Here is a 26,444-nt window from a genome sequence, read left to right as displayed (position 1 = left end):
TAGCATCATGCTGTTTTCCCAGGAGAAAGTGGTGTGTGATGGGCAGGGTGTGCAGGCTCTGTGTGTGTGTGTGTGTGTGTGTGTGTGTGTGTGTGTGTCCGTGTCCCTGGGAACTTTGTTCTTCAGGCTTGCCCTCTTCATCTTGGCTTCTGGACGTCATGACTCGGCTCTGACTTCTATGGCTGTCTTTCTTCAGCCACTGTGTTTTGCCAGGATGTTTCGCCTCTTCTCTACTTCAGGGTCTCTGTCCTCTGATAATAGCTTTCTGTCTTTTCCAAACAAGGAACATTGCTGTGTGTTGCCTCTGATCCTTTCTGGACTCATCAGAGTTCCAACAAACATTTCATGGCCATGAGGCAACTCATGCATTGAGCACTCTGCAACTGTTCTTATATTAGTTATTCATGCTTTTTCTTGCTACAGAAAAACTGTTTTTGGACAAAAAAAAAAGCAGCAATTTGGGCCTCAAAAATCTTTAAAAAACAAAATGAAGAGACAGTTTGGATTTGAGAGGCTGGACAGAAGCTCTGAACTTGGGGTTTCAATGACAGATTGCTGGGGTGCAGAGTCAGATTGGTACCCCATTTCCAAGTTCAGAGGACCTTGAAATATTCCCTTAATTCTGAATGTGCTTTCTTGTGTTTGATCAGTCATAATAATATCTGCTACTGCAGCTTTCATGAGAAGTAAATTAGATCGAATGAGTTTAATGCTGTGCCTGGCAAGAAATGGTAGCTGCTAATGCCATCCTCTCCTCAAACAGAGCAAAGGAGAGAGAGAGAGAGAGAGAGAGAGAGACTTTCCTTCCTGCAGGGACCTGGAGGAATTTCGGTCTCTTAGGGAGGAGGAGAAAGGAAGGATCTAGTTGGAGGAGAAGCTAATATAGTCATCTCTTAGTTTCTAAGGAAATTGATTCCATCCAGAACTCCTGGGAACACCAGAATCCTTAGATGCTCAAATTCTTTTACATAGTGGTACAGTGTCTGCATATAATCTACAAATCCTCCCTTATGCTTTAGATCATCTCTCATTATTATAATATCTGGTACAATGTTAACATTATGCAAATTACTATTATACTGTATTGCTTAGGGCATAATGACCCAGAAATAAAAATCAATTTGTATATGTCAGTTCAAATGCAAGTGGGCACTCCTGGTGGTGCTCAGGAGACCATGCCAAGCATGTGCTCCAGCCTGTTGAGCGGACCCACTGGCCTTGTAGTACAAATTCTTGAACTGCAGTTGGTTGAATCCAAGGCTGTGAACCTGATGATATGGACTAACTATAAATCTTACCATTTCTGTATCATAGCATAATGGATAAATGAATCTTAATAACTTCCTCCTAAAAGGAATGGGAAGCCCTCTGTGCCTTCATTTTCTAAATCTGATCTTATAACTGCATTTGCTATAAACCAGCCCCAAATAACCTAAGGTACTTTCTAAATAGTAGGAGCCCAGAAGAGTTCTAAAAATCATCTCTACATCTATACACTCTTCCCACTAATTCATAATTTAGAAAATCCTAAATTTTAGTTGCCCCCTAAACTTTATGCTTGAAATCTCTAAAATACTAGCAATTAAGATCTTATTTGAGTTCTGAATTTGCCTTCAAAAAACTGACTAGCAATATAGGCAACATGGAGTGATGGGAAAGTCCATATCACTGCCTTATTTCATGTAATTTAATTACATTTACTACCTCAAAAAAGCATCAGGTCTTTGATAAAATTCATCTGGATTCAGAGCTTTTTTTTTTTTTAAAGTAGTAATAGTGTTAATCGTTGGCAGCAAACCAGACTAAAAAAAGACTGAAGTTAATCAGCTGCAGGTTCTAAATTCTGGGTTGTTTATTTGATTAGTGGGTTGTTTATGTGATAATCTGCATTTTCTCCTTTTCCAGAATTGTTTCTTGGAAGAGACTCTCCAGGATCTCTGGGTTATCTAGAGGAATGAACTGGCTAATAATAATCTCATACAAATAACAGTCATTCCATCCCCAGGGCCCTTGGCCAATATGCCCAAGATACTCATCTCTCTTGAGTGAATGAGACTCATCAGCTGTGAAGGATGAAGACTACATCTTGTGTTGGGGACTTTATTTATAGTGGGGTGCCTGCAAAGTCCTCAGGACTTTTATTTTTCTTTTTAGGTCACACCCAGTGATGCACAGGGGTTACTCCTGGCTCATGCACTCAGGAATTACTCCTGATGGTGCTTGGGGGACCATAAGGGTGGCTGGGAATCAAACCTGGGTCTGCCGTGTGCAAAGCAAACTCTCTACCCACTGTGCTGTCACTCTAGCCCCACCCTCAGGACTTTTTGATCTTTTTAAATAATAAAAACTATGTGAGGATGTATGTGTGTGTGTGTGTGTGTGTGTGTGTGTGTGTTAGGCCCTGTGCTTGATCCCCAGCAACTAAATAAATAATTTTTTAAAAAAATAAGCTTTAATTTTTAAAATTTTTTTTAACTTTTTATTAAATCACCATGTGGAAAGTTACAAAGTTCTCGGGTTTATGTCTCAGTTATACAATATTCAAACACCCATCCCTTCACCAGTGCCCATATTCCACCACCAAAAACCCCAGTATACCCCCCGCCCCCACCTCCCCACCCCCTACTGTATAACTAATGAATTTCACTTCATTTTCTTTTTACCTTGATTACGTTCCATATTTCAACACAAAACTCACTATTGTTGTTGGAGTTTCCACCCAAGAAAGACAGCCCTACTACCAAGGAAGCATTTGATAATTAGTTTTCCATTGCTGGGAATGAAGAGATATGTAGCCCCACTGCTCCAAGTATATAACTCTTTTTTTTTTCCTTTTCCTTTTTTTTCCCCCTCCTCATCCCCCTTCCCGCGCCTCATAGTATGGTGTACGCCACGCCGAGTTTCTCCCTGAAAATGGGAAACAACCTGGAAAGAGGGATATTTCCTCTTCTCGGCCGGCGTGGGGCTTTTGCTTAGTACACAGTCCGGAGAGATGGCTACTACATTAATAACCTTCAATATTTCAACAAAACTTACTGTTATTATTTGGGGTTCCCCCCCAAGTCAGACCTGTTCAAAAGGAACCGTTTCACATTGCTGACAATTATAGATGTTAAGTCTATAATCTATGGTTTTGGATTTCTGTATAAAGTCCAGGGAAAATTCTGCCAGAAATTGCATAGCCCAGCTCACAGTCCCAGTGCAATGCTGTAAGAAGTCTCTGGAATCAAAGTCTTTAGGCGCAGAGGGTCCGCTTCACTCTCAGCAGCTCCGAATTTATCTGGGCGGAGGGCGTGCAGGTTACACCCCCTTCCCATGAGTCCCTAGGAGCCCAAGTGTAAAAATCGAATAACTCTGGGTTAGGATTCTTAGAAGATGGCGCCTGCCATGTGGGTGCCGCCGCCGCCGCCGTTTTCCGTGCAGGAAGACAGGGTGGGGAGGAAAAATCCACCCCCGGGCAGCACAGAGTTGCAGCCCAGTTTGCAGTCCCAGTGCATTGCTATTAGAAGCTGCGCTGGATGCCCGAATGTGTTAGGTCTCTGGAATCAAAGTCTTTAGGCACAGAGGGTCCCCAAGCTTTAATTTTTTTATAACTTAAATAATTTTAAATTATTTAAATCATTTTAATTGCAAACAAAATAATATTCACTGCAGATGACTGGAACCCAGGAAAAGTTCCAACAAAAGAAATTAAAGGGCCCAAGAAGCAGCTGAAAGGACTGGCACATAATTTGCCTGGAAGGGGTAGAGTTTAATCCCTGTCACTGCCTGGCCCCCCAGAGCACCACCAGGAAACACCCCCAGCGCTATTGGGTGGTGTCCCAAAACCAAAACTAAACTCACCTATAATTCTGTCACTTGAAAATAATCCAGTAATGTCTCCATTGTGAGATTTGCTATTACTGTTTTTGGCATATCTAATACACCTCGGGTAGCTTGCCAGGCTCTGCCGTGTGGCCGAGATACTCTTGGTAGCTTGCCGGACTCTCAGAGAGGGGTAGAGGAATCGAACCCGGGTCGGCCGCATGCAAGGCAAATGTCCTATCCACTGTGCTATGAAAATAATCACTATTAATATTTAATACATATTTCTTCGGTCTATTTTTCTTTTTTTGTTGTTCAAGGAGCTAGAGTAATAGTACAGTAGGTAAAACACTTGCCTTGAATGCGGCAGACCCAGGTTCAATCTCCAGCACCCCCATGTGGTCCCCTGAGCCCTATCAGAAATGAACAGTGAGTGCAGAGCCAGGAGTAAGCCCTAAGCACTGCTGGGTGTGCCCCCACCCAAAAAAGGGAAAAAGATGCAGATAAGCTCTTATTTCCATGAAAGTCAATAATTGAGGAATATCACCAGATGTTATCATCTGGATTTATTGGCCTCTTAGGATTTGAAGATTTCACAATGCTTATTCGACTGCATCTAAAGTAGCAATCAAAGTGGTTTCTTGAATCCAGTGGAAAAATTAGTGTCTGTCCACTATCTGCATTCTCTGCCTCACATTGGCTCCCACATGGGACCTTTCTGAAACTGAATGTCACTTGGATCTTTTTCAGAGTTCCCTAAAAAGAAGAGGCAGCCGAGAAGTGTATAAAGACAAGAAAACCTTCAACCAGGTAAGCAGGGGAAATTGCCTCTATTTGAATTTTCTTTAAAAAGTGGTTAGCTTTGCCTTTGAAGGAGTCAAAGAGACATTATCTGCCCCCCACCCCCCATATTCCATCATTCCTCTTTTCAAAAAAATAAAATTGGATTCATTTAAAGACTCCAAGAGGTCAACATTTTCCCTTCCAAACCCAGGGCTCCTCCCCTTTGTCTCTCCCACTGATAAGTGGGTGATTTCTTCAAGAAAGTCAAGGACAGAATGACTTTGTGTGAAACAACTCAGCACAGCTAAGGGCTCTGTCGCTCCCAGGCTGGGAATGCTATTTCGGCCTTCACAGTGGTTCACACAGTGAAATAATATCACCGCTGTGGTGTTGGGTCTTCCTAAGGCATTGTTTGGAATGTTGTGTATTGCTCCCCCCCCCACACACCCCCCAATGTACAGGATGAATGATGACTTCAATTTTTCAAATTGAAAAATAATATATTACCGGTTAAAGTTGGTAAAAGCTTAGCCCTTTCTATGTTCGTAGTATGTATGTTATCTTCAGAATTTTAGCAGCTTTTCTGAAAGTTTTCCTGGATTCCTTTCTTCTTGTTTTTTTTTTTTATTTTTTTAAGACAAATAAAACAGCTTATTACTAGTATTAGGTGTTGGAGAGAACAAAGGTATTATTGGGATATCAAGTCCCTGAACTCTCAGAACCAGTAGTAATTAGAGAGCTGAGAGACCTGAGCTGGCCTGCCCTAAAGATTCCACACTCAGTCCCCTGGGGTGTCTCCATTCTCCAAACTCATGGGGGCCTAGATTGTCCTGCCAGGAGGCCCGGCCTGGTGAGGAGTAGAAAGGCTAAAGATGGACTTCCCCTCCCCCACCCCCAAGGCTCACACGGGCACCTTAACAGCAGGGCAGTGAGAATCCCTCCCCCTTCTCCTGGGGTCAGGCATGTCTTCTCTGACTAGCTTCTGGCCAAGGAAGACCTTCTCCTTAAAGGAAACCGCAGCCCTATTACAGTACCAACAGCCTGGCATTGTCTTCTGCTGTGGCCCTAGAGGCCCCCTGGGCACTGGGAATTGGGTTAAGTCTCCCCTCGGCCTGCAGTGTCATTGAGCAAGGAGTTTCTGTTCAGCAGAGTGGTGGAGTGGAGCGCCTTGGGAACTGCAGGTCTGCAACCAAAACTCAAAGGAAACTGGCACCCCGGCGCAAGGTAGGAATGCGAGCAGCCAGCGCTTGGGGTGCTGGCTAGACATCTGACTTGCAAGCCGAAGAATATATACCCATCATGATATATTTCTGCTGCTTGGCAAGGCCTTTTCAGCTGGTGGCGGTGGTCCTGTGTGCGTCCTCCCCTCCATGTCATGCTTGCCCTCTCTGCCTGCAATAGGATACTCTGAGTCCACGTTCCACTGTCATGACACGTTCCTGGTGACAGTCAGTGATCTCCTCTGATAGCCTGAGGTTAGGGTCTGGCTGAGACCTCTCCATGGGTCTGGGGAGAGTGCTAGAACGTTGATGGTTACAAGATGAGTATCCAACCTCCCTCTGCCTTTGCTGAGACTGGGAGTCCCCATCTTATTTGGAGGGATAGCCACTGTTTTCCCCAACCCCCCCCCCCCCACACACACACAGCCTGAGCTCACTCTCTTCTACCTCCCATTGCCCTTGGCTCCCCTCTGCCACCCTAGGATTCTAGTCACCCCCCGAGTGAGGAAGTCTGACCCTTTCATTAAATACACATTCTCTCTCAGCTTCAGCGTTGGTGGCAGGCTGGGGCGTGCATGGGTGTTGGTAGGAATGGCGGCATGCTTTCATTATGTTAGAACTCCGGTGGGCATACACTTTCTTTCTTTAAGGAACAAGAAGACTTTTTTGAGATGTGTTCTCAATCCACAGGTAATCTGTGAATGGGTAACTCGTATGGTAGGTCGTAGAAATCACGCTTCTTTTCATTGCGATGGGAATTTAGCAGCACGGAGCTGGGAGAGCATCCTGGTTCTGGTTTACAGTCAGATGGGTAAGGAGTAAATGGGGGTCTTTGGTGAAAGGGGCAAGATGCCAAGGCCCCTGTTTCTAGAAATCAAAGCAACTTTAAGTTTTTGCGAGGGCAGGAGGTCAGGATTTTGTACCTCATTCAGGGGGTGCAGATAAGTACTTACAACCTATTGTTTCAGATGCCCCAGGGCAGTCCCCTGTACCTCTCAGAGTCCTTCTCCTTTCCCCAATTTCTCAGTTCAAATTTTAGGGAAAGTTCCCCAGGAGAGATCACTTAAACACCCTAAATCTTGGTTTGAGATAAAAGCTTCCCCTGATGCAGGCAACTGTCCCTTGTGTGACCTTTCCCAGCCTCTGTGGATGGAAGGTCTGGGCATTCACTGGTCACGGCAAGTGACCTGCCAACCGAGGGTTCAACCCTGAGGTTTCCAGAGGATAGATGAGCTCTGTGGCAGCAACTTTGTCCCCAGATCCCTGCTACAGCCCTCAGCATGGAGCTGAATTTCCATGCTTCCGGAGATGGGGTCAGTTTGGGACCAAGGAGCAACGGTGGCTCCTGAGTTAATAAGGGGACCAAGCTTTTCACTCCCCCAACTAATTTTTTCAAAGTCCAAGAAACTTGACTCTGTCTATATTACTATATGTATATTAGTGCCTTCAAGTGGAAAGCATAGATCTCACTCTTTTGGAACGCCTTGCAAATCTGTGTCCCAAAATTAAAAAGGTGCTTTTGATTGTTGTCCTTTTGAAAGTTGTAAGAAATTGGGCTGGTAAACATGAATGGGTAAACGAGTAGGGCGCTTGCCTTTCATGCAGCCAACAGAGGTCCAGCATCCTTTTTGGTCCCCTGAGCCTGCCAGAGTGATTTCTGAGTGCAGAGTCAGGAGTAAGCCTGAGCACCACTGGGTGTGCTCCTCCCCCCAACAGTAACATATATGCATGTATTCAGCAGAAAGAATAAAGGCATGCTTTTCCTTCAGAGTGGATATTAAAGAAAATATCTTTTGAAGTTTAGGCCGGCCCTTTAAAATAATGACCAACAATGAGAACCTGATTTGTCCTTTGTGGGCAAAGTGGGCACCTTGCTGTTCACTTGGGCACAGAAGCTCTTCTTCTATCTGCCAACCCCGAAACAAACCAAACCTGAACGTGATAAGTTCTCAGGACACAAGACCACACTGTCCTCTTGTGACATTTATATCTCACAGAGGAGGAGAAAAGCAGAGTGACTGACCTCTCCCCAATAAGAACTGGATTTCAGACAAAGGAGGTCTCATTGCAGGGTGTTCAGATATGCTAGCTGATATTTCCTTTGACCTTCACCATGATCTTATGATTGAGGGAGGTCCCAGCTGAGCACATGATGGGACAGGCTCTCAGTCAGCACCTGGTACCCTGGACAGAAGGGGTGGGAGGGGCAGGAGGGGTATTCATCTTTCACCCCAAACCCAGCAGGATGGTATGGTCCTTTGTCATGAGGCTGGTGGCAGGAAAATTGTCCTTCGGGTACAGGGCCACTCCCAGTTGGCTTTAGACTTTCCCTGTCTTCCTTGTGACATTATTTTCTCCTTCCATGGGATCGTGCTGAGGAGGGGAGGGGAAGGTCTCTACAAGATGGAAACAGGAAAATCAGGGGGACTCCGAGGAAAGGTGTTCCTATGTTTCTCTGCCCAGGGGCAAGTCTGCAGCAAGCAAACGACTGAGAATGAGCCCATTTCTCTGAGCAGGAAAGCTGATCAGCTCTGCAGGACCAAAAGGATGGGCTGCCACAATTCATCTCTGTTTCCAGACATTGGCTTTGCTGTCGGCTCCATCGCTGGGGCCCACGGGGCTTGACAATCATAGAACACGTTGTGTTTCTCTGTGTGACACCTCAGAGTCACTGACCGCTACCACCTATTTAAACACCCAAGAACCCCGAAAAAGGAAGGATGGCTGAAACTGGCCATTTTCCTCACTCAGGAAAAGTGAAATATTTGTGTAGGACAGAATCCGAGAACCCAGGAAGACAGAGCTGCCTTGGTCGCTGGCCCACAAAGTGCCTTCTAGATTGACCCCAGCCAAGCGGGTGTGGGCCTTTCACAGCTCAGAGGCCCTATGGGGGGGTCCCCCCAGAAATCTCTAGGTTGCCAGTGAGAGCCACTTCTCAGGTTTTGAAACACTAATTCCTTGCATTGGGTGTCTGAGTTTAATTTCCTGCTCTGTTACAGCAACTAAAGGGAGCGGAGAGTAACCAAAGGCTCAGAAGTTGCACTTGCATGGCAAAAGAGGTTGTGAGTGACCCGGCCATTTAGGTTTGCAGCATCTGATTTATACTAACCGTCAGCTCTTCACACTTACTCAGCACCGTGGCCTCCAAAGCCCCCCCCTCATTCCTTCCATCTCATTTTTTTGTCCTCCTGTCATCCTTGTGCTATGTTGGGAACAGGGAGAGAGGAGGAGGAGGGCTGGTAAGCTGCTGTGCCCCACAACTCACTGTCCACCCAAGCAGGCCCCTGCCCTCCTCACCCCAGGGGCGGCTGTGGGACGGGGGCTGGGGGTGCCTCTGGAGGAAGCCAGAACAGTGGGCAGAAGTAGGCATGGCAGCGTCTTCCTAGCCTGGCGCTGGTGCCTCGGTGGTGCTGCTGATTAGCCCTACTAGGTTCCCCGAGCCATGACGGGTCCCTCCATCACTGCGGGGGCAGGCAGTTTCATTTCATTTACCTTGCCTCCTTCGTCACTCGGATGAGGTTCTTCATGTGCACATCTCCCCCGAACTAATTTTGTGGTTTCTTTTATTTCTGTGACAAAGCAGCAGACCGGAGGCCTCACCTCGTCCCCTGGCCTTTGTCTTGGCCCTTTCTACATGGAACTTAGTGCATCATGGGAAGATTGGTGTGTGTGTGTGTGTGTGCGCGCGTGTGTGCGTGTATGTGCGTCCGTGTGTTGGGGGCGAGGTGCAAGGGAAATCATGAAAAACATGAACATTTGGTATTTTCAAATAACCCTTCTCCCGGGCTGTTCTTCCCTGGCAGGATGACAGTGCCGATTTGAAGTGCCAGCTACAGTTTGCCAAAGAGGAAGGATCCCTGATGCGCAAAAAGATGGCCAAGCTGGGGAGGGAGAAGGACGAGCTGGAACAGGAACTCCAGAAGTACAAGGCCCTCTACGGCGATGTGGACAGCCCACTGCCCACGGGTGAAGCCGGTGGGCCCCCCAGCACCAGGGAGGCTGAGCTGAAGCTTCGGCTGAAGCTGGTGGAGGAAGAGGCCAACATCTTGGGGCGGAAGATCGTGGAGCTGGAGGTGGAGAACCGAGGCCTCAAGGCCGAGATGGAGGACCTGCGGGGTCAGTGTGAGCGGGAGGGGCCCGGCCGGGAGCACATGGCCAGTATTCCTACCTCACCCTTCGGGGACTCCCTGGAGTCCTCCGCGGAGCTCCGCCGACACCTGCAGTTTGTGGAGGAGGAGGCCGAGCTACTCCGGAGATCCATAGCAGAAATCGAAGACCACAACCGGCAGTTGACCCATGAGCTGAGCAAGTTCAAGTTTGGCCCGGAGCCGGGGTGGCTGGGCGACAGCGTGGGCAAGGGTGCCGCGCCGGCGCCGCTGCAGGAGGAGCTGAAGTCAGCCCGCCTGCAGATCAGCGAGCTGAGCGGGAAAGTGCTGAAGCTGCAGTACGAGAACCGCGTGCTGCTCTCCAACGTCCAGCGCTATGACCTGGCGGCACACCTGGGCCTGCACGGCCCCAGCCCCCGGGACAGCGACGGCGACAGCGACGCCGGCAAGAAGGAGAGCGACGGCGAGGAAGGCCGCCTGGCCCAGCCCAAGCGGGAGGGGCCGATCGGCGGCGAGAGCGACTCGGAGGAGACGTTCGAGAAGACGTCGGGCTTCAGCAGCGGCGGCGAGCCGTGTCCCGCGGAGCTGGCGCGGGCCCGGGAGGGCTCGGAGTGCCTGGTGAGCATCAGGCACGAGGCGGAGCGGCTGGAGCGGAGCGTGGAGCGGCTCATCACAGACACCGCCGGCTTCGATGCCGACGTGGGGCTGGCGGGCGGCGGCGAGTCCTCGCCGGGGCCTGACGCCCAGGGCACAGGGGGCAAGGGCGAAGGGAGCAAGAGCGAGCCCCAGCTGCTCGGGACCATCAACGTGAGGATGAAGGCTTTCAGGAAGGAACTTCGGGCCTTCTTGGAACAGGTGAACCGGATCGGGGACGGCCTGTCCCCTCTGCCCCAGCTCTCAGAGTCTTCTAGCTTTCTCTCCACCATGACCTCCGTGTCCCGGGACTCTCCCGTCGGGACCCTGGGGAAGGAGCTGGTCCCGGACCTGCAGGTAAGGGGACTCCCAGCGCTGCCCCCCTGCTCCGTTTTGCTCTTCCTCCTCCTTGCTGGCATTGCTGCACTCGAACTCATTCTGCTCACGGCTGCTCGGTTATGATTTCAAACCTGCATTGTACTAAAGCCTCAAGTGTCAACCAAATCCTTTCTATTGGCTGCGTTTCTTTTATTTATTTATTTATTTATTTTTTGCTTTGACGTTTTCTTTGTATTTCCTGGTTTTTTTTTCCTTTTTCCTCTCCCGTTTTGACTGCACTGCTGCTCTTGCTTAGAGATCCTCCCTCATGATACAAGGCTAATCCCAACGGAAGAGCTAGGGACCGGCGCAGTCCAGCCTTCCTCCTCTGTTGGCGTCCAGGGTGACCAACTAGCCCAATGAAGAAGCAAAGAGAAGTTTTATACAAACTCGCTTCACAGTCAGGATCCTTAGCAGACTCGATCGGGCTTCCTGCCAGAGGGCGCGGTGCAGGCCTAAGGGGCCCTAGGCAGCCAGACCCCTGCACCCCCGCGGGAAGATGAGCCAGAAGCGGGAGAGAGGTGCACGCTGCTGGGAGAAGGATGGTTTGGATGGAAAATCTCACTGTCAGCCCTGCTGCCCGCCTGGGGCGGAGGGGAGTCAAAGGGCGTAGCTCCCATGGACCGCTTTCCTATGCCTCGCCCTCGGGTGCTGCCCTGGATGATGGCTTTGCCGCGTGACCACAAGCCAGGAAGGAGGAGCCTTGCCCGTACCCTTGGTGGGCAGCGTGCTTGCGGTGGTCCCAGACTGCATCCCACTGCATGTGCGTCTTCCTCATCTCCCCCCTTCCCCCCTCGCTTTGTTCGCTTTTCAGATCTTTATGCCCATCTATTTCTTTTGCCCGGTCAGCATTTTGCTTCTGTTCTCTTCATTCTCTTATGCCATCGTGTTGAATTTGGCTCTTCTATTCACGCTTTCTCTGCATCTGGTAGTTTTGTCCAACCATCAACCTTACCCATTTTCTGGTTTTCTTTATCCCCTCTTCCCCATGCCCTACCTTCTCATCCTTTCTTTTTTTATGTCAAAAAAATAAAATAAAACTAAAAATGGACAAACCAAACCTCCGTCCCGTGCACCTGACAGTCCAAACTGAGAGAACAGATGGAGTGGCAGCCGCTGGCTTTGGAGCAAGGCAACGAGCGGGAGCCGCTGCGCCTGCACACCTCGGGGGAGCCGCACCGCAGAGCCGATGGGGATTCTGGCAACTTCCGGCCGGGAAGCCAGAGCTGCTTCAACCTAGAGGTCAGCTGCTGACGGTCCCCCTGCGGGCCCCTCCCCTTCGTCCTGCTAGGGACTGTCTGACGTTTCCCACCTGAGGTCAAGGGGGATGTGGAACCAAATGGGGCTTTACCATTTTACCAAATGGGAATAAAGTAAACTGGAGGGTCCTGACAGGTGAGTGCAGTGCAGTGCAGGCAAACAGCTGTGGTTAGACAAGCAATGCCTAGTCCATACAAAGGCCTGTGGGCCTCAGAAATATAGTGAGAACTTTCTGGGCTTCTCAAACACAGAATAGGATGAGAACCAACAACCATTTTTGTATAGACTGGAGGAAATTATTCTCTCTCTCTCTCTCTCTCTCTCTCTCTCTCTCTCTCTCCTCTATCCCTCTCTCACTCTTTCTCTCTTTCTCTCTTTCTCGCTTTCTCGATTAAAGGATTGTTATACATGTATAGCCCTCACCTGATGGTGCTCATGGGACTGTGTGATGCAGAGGACAAAAGCTAGGGACAAAACACACCAGGCTGTGTGTGCTCTGCCACATGAACCACCCTCCCAGCCTCTCCCTGTGTCTCTGGGGGCCAGTCCCGCAGTTTCTGATGACAGTACTCCAGCCCCAGAGGACAGAATCAGGCAGTGTGCTCCTGGCCTGGGGCTCTTCAGCAGTTTCTGTTCCCATGGTAATGCCATGTGAACAGAACTCCTAGTTACCATCATTCCCATAGGAAGAGACAGTCGTCAGCAGCCTCATCCTTTGGTGCAAATAGCTCTGCCCAGGACAGAAGAACAGGTGGCCCCTAGGAGAGAGCCGCTGACCCTGGGAGTGTTGCTTCGAGTATAGTCTGTGTTAGAAGTTTCTGGGTGAAGATTCCTAATAATCGGTTCCAGTGGGGATGTTACACATCCTCGTGCCTCCTCTCCAGCGGAGGTGAGGAAAAAGACTGTCAGCAGAGTGAGGACTGTCACCCCTGAGAGCACACAGAATCTCAGTGGCTGGGAATCAGGAAGTGCTTGCGTAGAGGCACCTGGATTCAAGCAGTGCTTGGTTTCTGCTTGTCAGGCAGCCCAAGCGGGGATGCTGGCGGAGGTGCACTCAGCTCTCGCCACGCAGAGCCTTTTTCTCTTCACCTCAGAAAATGGACCACACCTCTGCCCATGCCGCAATATGAAAACCACTTCCAGACAGCTGAAGTAAAAGCAAACACAGCTTTCAGAGACATCCTCTGCAATCCTGCCACTCGTCGAGTACCTGACAGAGGAGAGGCCCTCTGGGAAGGGCGCATCCAAGTCTCCCCCCCCACACAGGGTGGGAGGCTGGCCACACTGAGGCGTGCATGGGATCAGCTGAAGGGCCAGTCCTGTGTTGATGCCAGGCTCTTGGAAAATGTGCAGAATCTCCATGTGGCTATGCAGCTGTCTCTCCAGAAGAAGCTAGCAGTGCCCGGAAACATTGATGGTTTTAATTTATGTTTGTTTGGTTTGTTCTGGGGCCACACCTGCCAATATGCAGGGTCTACTCCCAGCTGAGAGTGGCAGAGTGCCATGGTCAAGGAGCAAAGGTGAACCCAAACATTTTTGTCTAGAATGGAGTCAAGAAAGAAGCAGGAGGTGCCCTAGCAGTTTTCTTTATGCCCCATCTCCATCGTAGCTACTAATTGCACACTTAATTGCTCTGTTCTTGAGTCATATTCCTATAGCTCTCTGCCTGCCTTCCTTGGGGGATAAGGGGAAAGGGCCAGTGGGGTGGATGTGAAACCTAGTATCTGCATCTTAATGAAAGCAACAGTATTCTGAATCTGACCTAGATTTTTTTTTTTTGCAAAGGTCAGTTTCTTGAGGCCTCTTTGTGAAATAACTCTAAATCTTCATAGGAAAAGGAAAGTTGTTATTTTAGGAGTAGTTCACCCTGTGAAATAACTACAGAGGGAATGATGCCAGAAAGGAGAAAACCACATCCTATGTTCTTACCAATGCATTTTGGAGGCTAAAGAATCTGTCCTCAAGGGTCTTCCCTCAGATGGCAGCACTTTGAAAACAGTCACAACCAGAGGAAACTGAAGTCAGAATCCAGTCATACCCAGTAGCTCATTAATACAATCACACAAAAATTCACTCCTCAGCATGCGCGCGTATGCGCGCGCGAGCACACACACACACACACACACACACGTTCTTCAACACACACGAGCACATCAAGCTTCAGAATAGCAAGTGTTTCTGTTGCTTATTCATCTTAGTAGGCATAAGCAAGACCGTGCACTGAATTCTTCTTTCTCTTTGTTCCTTATGACTTCCAACAAATCTGCAGAGAGTCACATTTGTTAAGACAACAGCATCTAATCTATCGGTTTGGAATGTTCAGGCGCCTTAAAAATAGTTCCAAGTGAGAAGTAGCCAAGCTTGGGCACTGGTCAGATTTCAGATATAAATGAAGTCAAGCCTGTACCCGAGGATTGAGTTTCTGGGTCAGAAATCTCTCATAGCTCTCCTCTCTAGCAATCCTTTTATCCTTTAATCAACGAAACACCAAGGCATTTATGATCTCTTATGCCTCAGCTGTGAAATACCAGGCATGATAAAATGACGTGGGGTTTTATCTAAGTATGTGTACACAGGTGTTGACCTCATGTACTGATTTTGAGAGAAGTGGTAGCAAAACTGGCCTGGACTAAATGGAACTCTCCAGAATATGTAATCACATCAAGGAGGTAGAATAGAGTCCATTACCTGCAAGCCGCAAGCTGGTTATTAGAGTGACTGTAATGGAAAACATTCCTTTTAGTCTTGTTTTTTGTGGTTGTGATTGTATTAAATGTGGAAACTCATTTATGGACCATTTTCCCAAAAAAAATATGTCCAGGAAATGAGTGAGTGTAAAGCAGTGTGGGATACAAGCATACAGGGTACAGGGCAGGGAGGAGCATGGATGTGGGTTTCAGAACACAAATACAGGAAGGGTGGTTGTGATGTCGGGATGGGTATATCTGCACAGGCTCAGAGTCCAGTGAGGATTTGCTGGACAGAATGGCTTTCGGGAGAGACCAGAATGACTCTGATGAATAAGCATAGTCTTGGGTGAGCGGACACAGGTTGACTTTTAGAATCCAGCTGTTGGGAATTTGGTAATAGAGGTAACGGTTTTCTTCCTCAAAGTAAACCTTCATGTGTGTATGATATGAGCAACCTCTCTGCATGTGTGTGACTGTCTGCAGTCATGTGGTGATAACATAAATAAGTCTGATTTTGCCCGCCACATGTTTATATTTTTGGTTTTAGGGTTTTGTGTTTAGCACTGGAGTGGCATCATCCTGACTAAGTAGTTAAGTTGTCCACATGCGTCTTCATGACCCACTAGCAAAATGGGCAGTAAAGGAAAGTGCACATGGAACTGATCTAAGTTTCTGTGCGACTCTCTACAGATGGCTTGGAAGCCACCTTAGGTAAATCAGATGCCCAGACGGATACTCTTGTACGGCCCCAGGGACATTTTTTCTGTCCTTAGAGGGGTGGTTCAACCAGGGGAACACATTTTGCAATGGGGAAAGGTTTGGGGCCACAACTAGCAGTGCTTAGGGCTCACTCCTGGTTCTACATTCAGGAATTACTCCTGGTAAGACTCGGGGGACCATTGAGGGTACCAGGGATTGAATGCAGGTCAGCCATGTGCAAGGCAAGCATCTTCGCCACCGTTCTAGCTCTCTGACCCAGGAACACATTTTTAATTAATCATTGCTGAAGTTTAAGGTTCATTTATTTTGGCAGGAGTGATAGCATAGCAGGTAGGGCATTTGCTTTGCACTTGGCCGACCCGGGTTCGATTCCCAGCATCCCATGTGGTACCCCGAGCACCGCCAGGAATAATCCTGAGTGCAGAGCCAGGAGTAAGCCCTGTGCATCACTGGGTGTGACCCATAAAAAGCAAAATATTTTTTAAAAGGTTCATTTATTTGTTTAAAAATAAAAGTGGTAAAACTAGACTAAACCAAATAACATATTTTGTGTAGGTTTAGTAGATCTTCGCTTTCTTCAAATATAAGCTTGATGAGGGTACCCATTTTAAAATTTAAGGATAAAATCTAAGGATATGGAGGTCTTGTCCAATGTGTACACTGCAGAGAATTTTTTCTTATTAACTATAGAGAGTATTGTGTAAGTGAACAGTGGAACAGCCAGGGCCCCTAACAGCCCTCCCATGTAAACATCTGAACTTTCAGAAGGGTTGTCTCAGGGGACAAATTAATTTGCTGCTATTTCTCTACTCTGAGGCTTAGTCTTATAGGTACTTAACTTGTTGGATACAGTGCAGCATGTAGTAAAATGACCTTTTAAATCTCGGACTGAAATCCCCAGGAAATTGGGAACACCTTCAAGGGTGGGAATTGAGCATAGAGGAGGAAAACCAGAGCAAGGTCTATGGCCATTTCATGGGTAGGTGAAGAGGATAGTTACCAGAATTGGTGCCCCCCAACACCTTGCATTTTAATAACTCCCTGGGGATAGGGATAGTCCTGGGCCCAACATGGGCAAGTCAAGATGAACTCAGATGTCCCAAGTCTGTCCACGCCTAAATCTCAAACTAGTGAAACACCTGCTTACTGGAATAGGAGGCAACAGGGAAGTTTGTTCCCAGTGGAAAGTCTCCCTGGAGCATCTTCAAGGACAGCTGTCATGTCTAGGGTCAGGCTCTAAGCTGACTGGTAGCCCAGGAATCCCCAAGGAAAGGAAAGTTTATGTTCTTTTGCTGGTGCCTACAGACACTTAAGCCAGCAGCATGCATGTGGAGTTGAGGCAAGGATTCCACTCTCAGCCCTTCTTAGACAAGGGTGATCAGATGGAGACAATAAAATGAATGGGTTAAAAAAAATTATAAATGTCAAGCAAAAAGATAGAGCAAGCTGTTTTGTAAAGTATCACTTATTAAAAATAAGCATAAAGAAATGAGTCACTGAAAAAATTCACTGTGTAGAGAAGTACATTTGAAAAAGAGTCCCAAATCCTATCTAGGAGCTATGAAAAATCTAACAGAATAATCCTTAATACCTAGCAAAGTGAAAAAGCATCAATAATCTCCATTATTCTTGAGTTTCTTAAGAGTTGAGCTTTTGAGTAGAGCAAAAATCTCTAGCTTTCAAAACAGACTCACCAAATCTCAGATTTGAGGAGTCTCCAGTGTCTGATTTTCTTTCTTTTTTTTATTTTTATTTTTTAAGTTGTTCACAATAATTTATTGCATTCAACATTACAACACCAATCCTACCACTATTACACCTTCCCACCACCATTATTTTGCATATTCCCACCATCCCCAAAGCCTGTGCCTAAATAATTTATTTTGTATTGATTGTTGTAAAGAATCCACTAAAAATTATCTTAAAAAGTTTCCTTAGAGGAAAGTGAAGATTGTTGAATTTCACCCTGGAGCCATTAAGCCCTTGTATAAGAGATTACTAACATGTTATTACAGTTTGAGCCTGTGTGTAAATATATATTTGATCAAGATCGGTTGCCTTCTACTTTACACCCCATCAAATGTGGTGTTCTACTCTTGGTACATCAATGGTGTAGAGTATGAGATGTCGCGTTGCTACGAATGCAGCTGCACATTACAGGAATTCTAAAATTTTGAATAGGGTGCTAAAGCTGGAGTTAAATTTTTAACTGGATGGTGACTTTGGGGTCCGGAGGCATCTCTGCAGCTTGTGGCTCTCTTTCGAGATTTATTTATGAGTCTCTGGATCATGGCTGTTAATGAGTTTATATGGCACCAGAGGCAGTTTGTGGACATGACTGCCAGACTCCTGGAAGCACAGGGAGATGGGAGGCAGTCACCCATTCCTGACTCCATGAGAGCCTGAGAATTTGGTCACAAGTCCCACAGTCCTGGGTTTTTCAGCAGATTCACTCCTGGATGAGGCTCGTCCCGAGCCTGTGGAAATTGGCTATGAGTATGGCAGCAATTGAGTTCTGGATGTTTTAGGCTGCTGGGGCTCTGTTGGGATGACTAGGGGGCATCACCCATGCCCCTCTGGGTTTCCCCAGATGAGACTCAGCCTGGCGTGGGGTCTGGAGGCATCTCTGCAGCTTGTGCCTCTCTTCCAATAGTAATTTGTGAGTCTCTGGACCATGGCCTGATTTTCTTCGTCTCCATTCTTCTCTGTGTTCTCTCAGTCATTCTCAGTGCACAGGGCAGAAATCTGCTCTCTGTTTTTGCATTTCCTGTTCTTGGGGTATGATTGGCACTCCTGGCAAGCCACACATATCATCAGACTAGATGAGTAGAAAGAGCAAACAGGATCCTGAGGGGAAAAGTATCTAGTCAGTGAAAAATCATTGCAATCAACCCATAAAATGACACTCTGTTTTTGTTGCAACAATGAGTTCTCACCCCAGCTGTAGGCATCACCTATGTTAAACAGCATTCAGCAGTGGGTAAAGTGTGATGCTTCTGTTCTCGTGCCACCTGCTCCCTTTGCTCAAATACTTTTAAAAATTTCAAAAGTGGGACTGACTGATCTATCATTGGACATAGAAGTAGACTATCAGGAAAAAGAATATTAAAAGATCTTTAGCTCTCTACCCTTCGATGTAGTAAGCAGCCCTTCTGGGCAGCGCATGTGATTGGGAGACCTGTGGTGCTGAGTGTGGGATGGAAGGACTCCTTTCCAGTCACCCTGAGCATGGAGGGGCGCTCCTGAGAGCACAGGAGAGACTCTGATCATCTCAGGAAGCAGCTGAAACAACGAAATTTGCAGCTTAAACACGTGTGAACCTGAGCCTTGAGTCTTAAAGGTGGAATGTAAAGGTTCAAACTTTCAGAATCCCAGCACAGACCACCCTGGATGCTTAGGAAACTGTTCAGAAGCTGCTTTGGTAGCTAGACCCCTTGGGAACATCCTGGATCCCCATCCAGCGCATCTGTGGCTGCCGTGGCAGCCAGGGGCCAGGGACCAGGCACCACCTCCCAGCCTGTCTCCGTGAGGAGCCGGAGGGGAGGAGCAGCAGCCCATCCTCGGACAGAGCGAGTCATTCCACTGCTGCAGCACCAATGTGTGTCCCCAACATGTGCCTGCCTCTGGGCATCTTCACTCAGCCCACGCGCTTGCTTCCACTAAACCTTTATCCCACCCCACCCTCACCCCAGTTTAACTGAACAGAGTGTATAGAAGAGCTCCAGGGTCGGCTCACACAGGCGGCCAGACAGCTTCAAGAATAGACATTTACAAACAATATCTGTAAAGTCAGCATGTCACGGGGTCAGCGCCACTGCCATCCTGGTCGCAAGCCCCAACACAGATCCAGGGTGTGTTTTCTAGCATACCGGCTTGTCTGCTATCAACTCCTGGACACAGGAGGCACACAGAAGTGTGGCCCAGTCCCCACACTAGTGTTTTCAAGATGTTTCTACCTTGCTGCCGTCCGGACCGTGCTTTTCAGTGTGATAGCGTGCCTCAGGAAGTCCTTTTGATTTCTCAGTTGTCCATTGCCTTAACCAGCAGAGTCAGATCAAATAAAGACCTTCTACAACTGGACATGAAAGCTTGTCCATAGTCTTTTTTTTTTTTTTTTTTTGCTTTTTGGGTCACACCCACCGATGCTCAGGGGTTACTCCTGACTCTTAGGAATTACTCCTGGCGGTGCTGGGGGACCATATGGGATGCCAGGGATCGAACTTGGGTCAGCCGTGTGCAAGGCAAATGCCCTCCCCACTGTACCATTGCTCCAGCCCCACATGTCCATAGTCTTGCTTGGCCTGCAAATTTGTGCATTTTGTGAAGATCAGGATACTCTTCTGATAGAAAGTAACAGCTCCCTCTAAACTACCGTCTTTGAAACCCCTTCAGTCACTAAGCCCCTTATAAACTCTTTTGGCTGTTTTCAAGAACCTGTCACCAACAGGTTATGCTAATAATCCCGGGACTGTTTACTTTCCAGAACTCCCAGTACCAAGGCCCCAGGGCCTCCCAAAGATCATCCCTGCCGCCTGAATCTAACTAAGCTGTAAGCCGGTGTCCGGACACAGAATTGCCTTCTCTGTTCCCCTTGCTCTCATTTGATCTTAAAAACATAACTGGACCTTTTCAAACAAAAGCAAAAAATCACTTGGTTGGGGCTGGAGTGATAGTGCAGTGTAAGGTGCTTGCCTTGCATGAGTCTGATCCAGGTTGGATACCCAGCATCCCAGATGGTCTCCCGTACAGAGCCAGGAGTAACCCCTAAGCATCACCAAGTATGACCCCTCCCCCAAATAAAATTTAAAATAAAAAACACTTTGTTTTGAATAGGTTACCATGTGCCTTAAAATGCTTATCTTGTGCAAACAAGATACCAGGGGTATCTTGTTTAGAACTTATTTTGTACATGCACATTTGTTACCATGAGCCCCTGGCTGCTGGCGATCCTGCTCAGTAACTAGGGCAGAAACATATTAAGGGATGTACGAAAAGTGCAGGTCCTGCCCCCTGTAGCTTAAGGCAAACAATGCTGACTGCCAGCAGCTGGATATGGCTGTCACTCTTCACCAGTAGACACCCTATTTCACTAGTTTCCTTTACAGGTCAAAAGTACACAGATAGTTACAAAAGGGAAGTGATTTCCTGTTACCTGAAAGGTAAATTGCTAAATAATATTGCTTTATTCTTTCGCTTGCCTCTCACAATGCTTAAGTTCACCATGTAGATTTATCCCTGGAGATGCTGTTGGGAAAGTGTCAGGGTTCCAGTGCGTCCAGGACTTAAAGTTGAGGTTTCAGCCTACAGACTACCGCTGGAGGTAGTAAGATCTTGTCAAAGCTTGTTGAAAGGGAAAGGAAGGTGCACCCCCTGACAGGCCCAGAGCACAGACTCTGAGCCCTAGGGAACTGCTTGGAATCATGGGACTGAAGTAGGCAGCCAGAGCAGTGGAAAAGTTGCAGGAAAGAGTATTTCTGGGGGTTGCAGATAAAATAGCAAGAAAACACCTCCCCTCGATCCACCAGCACTGCACCTTCTCTGACTAAGACTAGTGATCAGCAGAACCTGCCTTGCACCAGGCTCGCATCTACTTTCCTCCACACAAACTGTGAGCAACTTTTGGTGGCACTGTTCTTAGAGTATCGAGTGGGCTACAAAGACACTGCAGGTGGAGGATAACACCTCACCAGCATGGGAAGTTTCCCAGCATGGAGGCCGACCCTTCCCACTCCGTTGTTGGGTCCAGAAGGACAGAACTAGGATAGCACTCGAGGGCTGCTTAGGTGTTGAGTGGATTGTTTTATGTTCTTACAGTCCAAGTGCAAAAAATAAAAAGGTGTGATGTCATAACAGGGGCCGTGCAGATCGCTGTGCGAGCAGGCCCTCCCAGAGCCCTTGTCCTCTGCCAGCTGGTCAGTGGATGTCAATCACAGGCATCCAGAGCCTTAGTCTGAGTTCTGAACATGAGTCGAGTACTTCAGGAGAACCAAAGCAAAATAGAATGTCTTGATTTTTGGCGCAAGAGGAAGAATTATTTTAGGAGAGGACAGCCGGTAAAGAAGAAATAGACTTCTGACCTTGTTTTCTGTTGATTTTTGTTAGATTTGGTTTGGTTTGGGTTTTGCAGTGCTAGAGACTGATGCAAGGGCTCTTCCACTAAGCTACATCCCCAGCACTAACCTTGTTTTTTTAATAGAGCATAAAGTTTTCATCCATATGTCACTTTTGTTACTATAGAAGTTGCACTAATGTGTCACCTGTAGACTAACATTTTATTCACACCCCTTTGTTCATAATAAATATTGATTGTTAAAGAGTATACTACTGTTTTAAAGATAGGAACTTAATCTAGATATGGAAAACATTTATTTCAGCTTTTATTTCAAGACTTACCACATTGAAAGGAATATGAAATCTTAAAATTGGAAATAGGTTTGGACTGCCTTTCCTGTTTGCTCACCACTGTATGTAGTAGGGTTTTGAAAGTTTTCCAAGAATGCTCTGGCCATGCCACTCTTGCTTTCCACATCTCTGCTAGATTTCATCAGTTCTGAGTTCTCCACTTTCTACACGGGATGGCAGAGACCCAGTGGCTCAGGAAACCCCAAAGGAGAGTTTGCATTGCTCCCTTTTCCAAATGCAGTGTTCCTCTGTGTGCAAGCTTACAGACAGGGCAAGTGGAAGCTACATTGAAGTAGACACAAGCTCTACATCCAAGGAATAATACTCCAGAGGAGTTTAGAGAGGTTTAATTTTTTGTCTTTGTATAGATGCCTTTTTAAAACACCATGAGAGACTGGACAGGAGAAAGAATTAAATTAGTTTGCTTAAATTATCTCTTCTAGATCAGAGAAATCATGAAGGTTTGAGAAATATGAAGCATCTCAAAGGGTTAGACCAATCATTGGAGGTTTACATGTTCCATGCCCCATATATAAAATGGTACCACGTGAATCCACGAGTGGTTGGATTAGGATGAACCGGGAGGATGCTGCCATAACACTTTCTCTCATTCCATTTCAGATGGAGGAGGAGCATCTTTATGGTCTGAGGTGGAAAGAGCTGGAAATGCACAGCCTGGCTCTGCAGAGCACCTTCCATGAGCGGACCTGGAGTGATGAGAAGAATCTAATGCAGCAGGAGCTCCGTTTCCTGAAGCAGAACATCTTCCTTTTCTATGTCAAACTCAGGTGGCTGCTAAAACACTGGCGGCAAGGGAAAAGAATGGAAGAGGAAGAAGATTTGGCTGAGGTACCTCCACACAGAGAGAGTTCACTGTCTATTTCTCAGCTTAGATCACTGTCTATATCTTACCCCAGAATACTGCTGCATCCCCTACACACACACACACACACACACACACACACACGCTATGATTTTAGATGATTTTGTCTAGTCCCATCTAAACCATGGAACACAGCGGGCCCTCCAACATACACTGGCCCTCATTCTAAGAGCATGCTGCACTGTGTTCTGCAGCAAGTTGGCTGCCGTCTTCTCATTTGCCACTTTATGAATTGTCATCCTGTGGGCCTTTATGAATTGTCATCCTGTGGGCCTTTCCTACCCCATTCAACCATGATGCCTGGTTAAACCCTGGCTCTCAAACGTTGTCTTTTCATCATAGTTTCTGTTCCTAAATTCCAGGAGCCTGTCTTGCCTTGCACTCTTGACGCACATCCCCGAGCCAAGCCCGGATCACGTACCACCACAGTTTGTGTGTCTCAACTTCCCCGGGTCTCAGTTCCCAGATTCTGAACAGAGACACAACACAGCAGGGACTTGCCTTCTAAATGACATCTCTGGAGCCTTGGTTCCCTCAAGTTCTGCTGGCTCCTTCCCGGCCTTACTTTCTGGTGGGCTCAGGGCAGGGCTAGGGACCTTTGGGTTGTATTCCTTGGGTTGCAAACCAAAGCTGCATTCCTGCCCCTGTTGTTCTGAATGGTTAGGGTCCTTTAGACCCTGTGTATGCTTTTCATCTATAAACCATGAGTGTTATTTTCGTTTTGTTTTTTGGGTTTTGTTTTTTTTTTGGCTTTTTGGGTCATACCTGGCGATACACAGGGGTTACTCCTGGCTCTGCACGCAGGAATTACCCCTGGTAGTGCTCAGGGGACCATATGGGATGCTGGGAATAGAACCCGGGTCGGCTGCATGCAAGGCAAATGCCCTCCCCGCTGTGCTATCGTTCCAGTCCCCAATGAGTGTTATTTTCAACTCCTTGTGAACAAGAAGCTACTTTATGGGTCCCTCTTTCTTTGGGGTGAAGGAAGGCTTCAAATCAGATTCCGCCAGTTTTCAAACCCTCCTTAAGCAAGACGTTGGCATAGTGAAGTTTTTCAAATTCCTCCTTTACTGATGAATAAAAGTATGATTATGAACCAGCAGTAATTCAGAAAGCAGTGAGACTTTTTTTAATATCAAAATATCAACAAGTAGTAAAATTTTCCCTCTCTCTCACAAAGTTTAGGTCCACATTCTGTGCTGTTTAAATGGAGAAAGAGGCCAGTGAATGAAAGAGTCCAAATGAGGAACTTAGGGGAAAAGGCTAGGAAGCGAAATCTTGATAACCCTTAGAATGGATCCTTTGCAGTGTTCAGACAACACAAGTCAGGCTGCTGGCAAAGCAATTTGGGCAGAGCAGTGATCATCATCTCTTGTATTTTCAGGGTGAGCACCCAGAGACTCTTCCCAGGCTTGGGGAAGTTCGAGTCCAGGGGGACCTCAAGAGGGAAGGTCCAGACCAAGAGGACAATAGTCCAGGCCTCGGATTTCCCACAGGGGACCATTCTCCCCACTGCCCTGTGCAGATGGGTGAACACGGGTCATGGCTGCAACCTGCAAATGGTGGACAATTCCATGGACAGGTGGGTGCTGAGCTCCCCAGCCTACTTATGTACCCAGGCCTGTGTTGTCTTTTGCAGGCTCGTGTTCCAGGGAGTAGAAAACATTCCTTTGCTTGAGTTTTGCTAGAAATCACACTGGTAAGACTCTGTGTGTGTGAGTGTGTGTGTGAGCGTGTGTGAGTGCGTGTGTGTGAGTGCATGAGTATGAGTGCGTGAGTGTGAGTGTGTGTGAGTGTGAGTGCGTGAGTGTGAGTGTGTGTGAGTGTGTGTGTGTGTGTGTGAGAGAGAGAAAGAGATAGAGAGACACAGAGAGAGAGAGAATGAGAGTAGGAACTGAGCCCAGGCCATACCAGTACTGTGCCGTGATGCTAGAGTCCTGGCCCCAGATGTCAGGCTTTTCTTTAAGTCACAGTCCTGCAGAGTGTACAGACTTATACATCTAAGTCAGAGTTCAACAAATCAATGTAATCATGTCCATTCAGGATCAACAAATGCATCTTAGAAAAAGAAAAATGATTTTTTGGTTGCTTTTTTACAGTGCTGAAGATTAATCACAAGGCCTCACATATGCTAAGCAGGTGCTTGATTTCTGAGCTATATTCCTGGCCTCCAAAAATGTATTCTTTTGAGGGGCCTTAGAAAGGTTGCTCAGGGTCAGAGAGATAGTACAGCAGGTGCGGCTGATCTGTGTTTGTTCCCCGGTACCACATGTGGTCCTCAAGTCTGTCAGGAGTGACTCCTGGGTCCAGAGCCAGGAGTGATCCCTAAGCCTAAAAACAATAAAGACAATAAAAAAATAAAAGTGTCTCATTCTCCCAAGGAGGAGAGAATTCAAAGCAACCCTCTCATCCACAATCAAAGCACAAATAGGGCTCCTTTGTGGATGTTCAAATGTTTAACTGAGCTAGTATCACCATCATCACTAATTTGGCAACATCCTGTATAAAGAGAAAAAGAATAAGTACTTAAGAAAAAAAAACAAACATGTAGTTCAAAGTGTTTTTAGGTTTTTTGGGGGCCACTTGAAACTTAATGCCCCAAATAAAAAAAATATTTAATGAACCCTTTTTTTTTAAAGTATATAAAAAAGAGGAGGATTTTAGTGTAGGCCATTAAGAAATGACTCATGGTGCTGAATGCAATATTCACATAAAGCAACTAGATCCTGCTTAATCAATAGCCTAAAGATGCTACTGACGCTCAGGTTGTTTTATACTTTAATGCAAACCCACAGGCCTGTGGGTTTATTGTGTTCAAACCCTCAGAGGTATGGATGTCAGAAGCTTTCTTGCTCCCAGACTTTCTCTGACTTTTTTACTTCACAGTGGAGTCCACAGAGTAGGGCTGGGGGCCTGGAGCCCTGGCTATGGGCTATGGGGCAGACTAGGAGTGTAGGGAGCAGCCTGTTGCCTGGAGCCCACCACATTGTGGACACTCACTCTCTCTGCCCCGGACACCACAGCTGCAGCTGCTCCCTCAGCTCAGGGCCTCAGAGGGAGAGAGTTGGCCTCCCAGCACTGGCTCAGAGCCAAGTGTGAAGTAAAGTGGTAGCTCTAAGGTGCCTTTCTGGCTATGATCAAATCATATTTTGCCACCTAAGGGCTGTTTCTGAGTAATGTGACTAAAGAACAGGAGGTCCTGCTTTCAGATGAACTTGTAATCATACTTACTAAGAAGTTTGTCATTATGCAGAATCCATGGGGAGGTTTGAGATCATCGAATGGGTTTTCCAGCAGTGATTTAGTTGGAGAATAAAAGGCTGCTTTTTGATCAATCCTTTAAATTCTGCCACTTTCATTATTTTTCACTTATTAGAGATCCATCAACTCTGTAAAGTATCTGTGATTAACTCTGATGGTTTGGTGGCCAGCTGATCACAAACCTGTTGCTCCTAAGGTCCCACGTTGGGTGTGTCCACACATGCATCCAAATTCCTTGGAAAAGAAGGAAAAAATGCAAGACATCTGGCTTTTCTGAACAGCAGTCATGGAAAATTTGACCTAT

General features: G+C 47.1%; 1 protein-coding gene across 3 annotated transcripts in view; it reads left to right on the top strand.

Moving 5' to 3' along the window:
- MTCL1 (microtubule crosslinking factor 1) overlaps nucleotides 1-26,444 on the top strand; it is a 133,216-nt gene that overhangs the window by 74,273 nt on the left and 32,499 nt on the right. For 2 of the 3 annotated variants that reach the window (XM_055125793.1, XM_055125794.1), the window contains exons 4-9: nucleotides 4,555-4,614; nucleotides 5,734-5,811; nucleotides 9,611-10,903; nucleotides 12,008-12,166; nucleotides 22,618-22,845; nucleotides 24,264-24,461. In XM_055125793.1, coding sequence (XP_054981768.1) covers nucleotides 4,555-4,614; nucleotides 5,734-5,811; nucleotides 9,611-10,903; nucleotides 12,008-12,166; nucleotides 22,618-22,845; nucleotides 24,264-24,461 — 2,016 coding nt within the window. The remainder of the gene's footprint in view (nucleotides 1-4,554; nucleotides 4,615-5,733; nucleotides 5,812-9,610; nucleotides 10,904-12,007; nucleotides 12,167-22,617; nucleotides 22,846-24,263; nucleotides 24,462-26,444) is intronic. The other variant, XM_055125795.1, reaches the window with a different exon arrangement.

This window comes from Sorex araneus, chromosome 2 (genome assembly GCF_027595985.1).
Source record: "Sorex araneus isolate mSorAra2 chromosome 2, mSorAra2.pri, whole genome shotgun sequence".
NCBI classification, from domain to species: Eukaryota; Metazoa; Chordata; class Mammalia; order Eulipotyphla; family Soricidae; genus Sorex; species Sorex araneus.
Note: the sequence above shows the minus strand (reverse complement) of the source record. Positions and strands in the feature narration are given on the sequence as shown.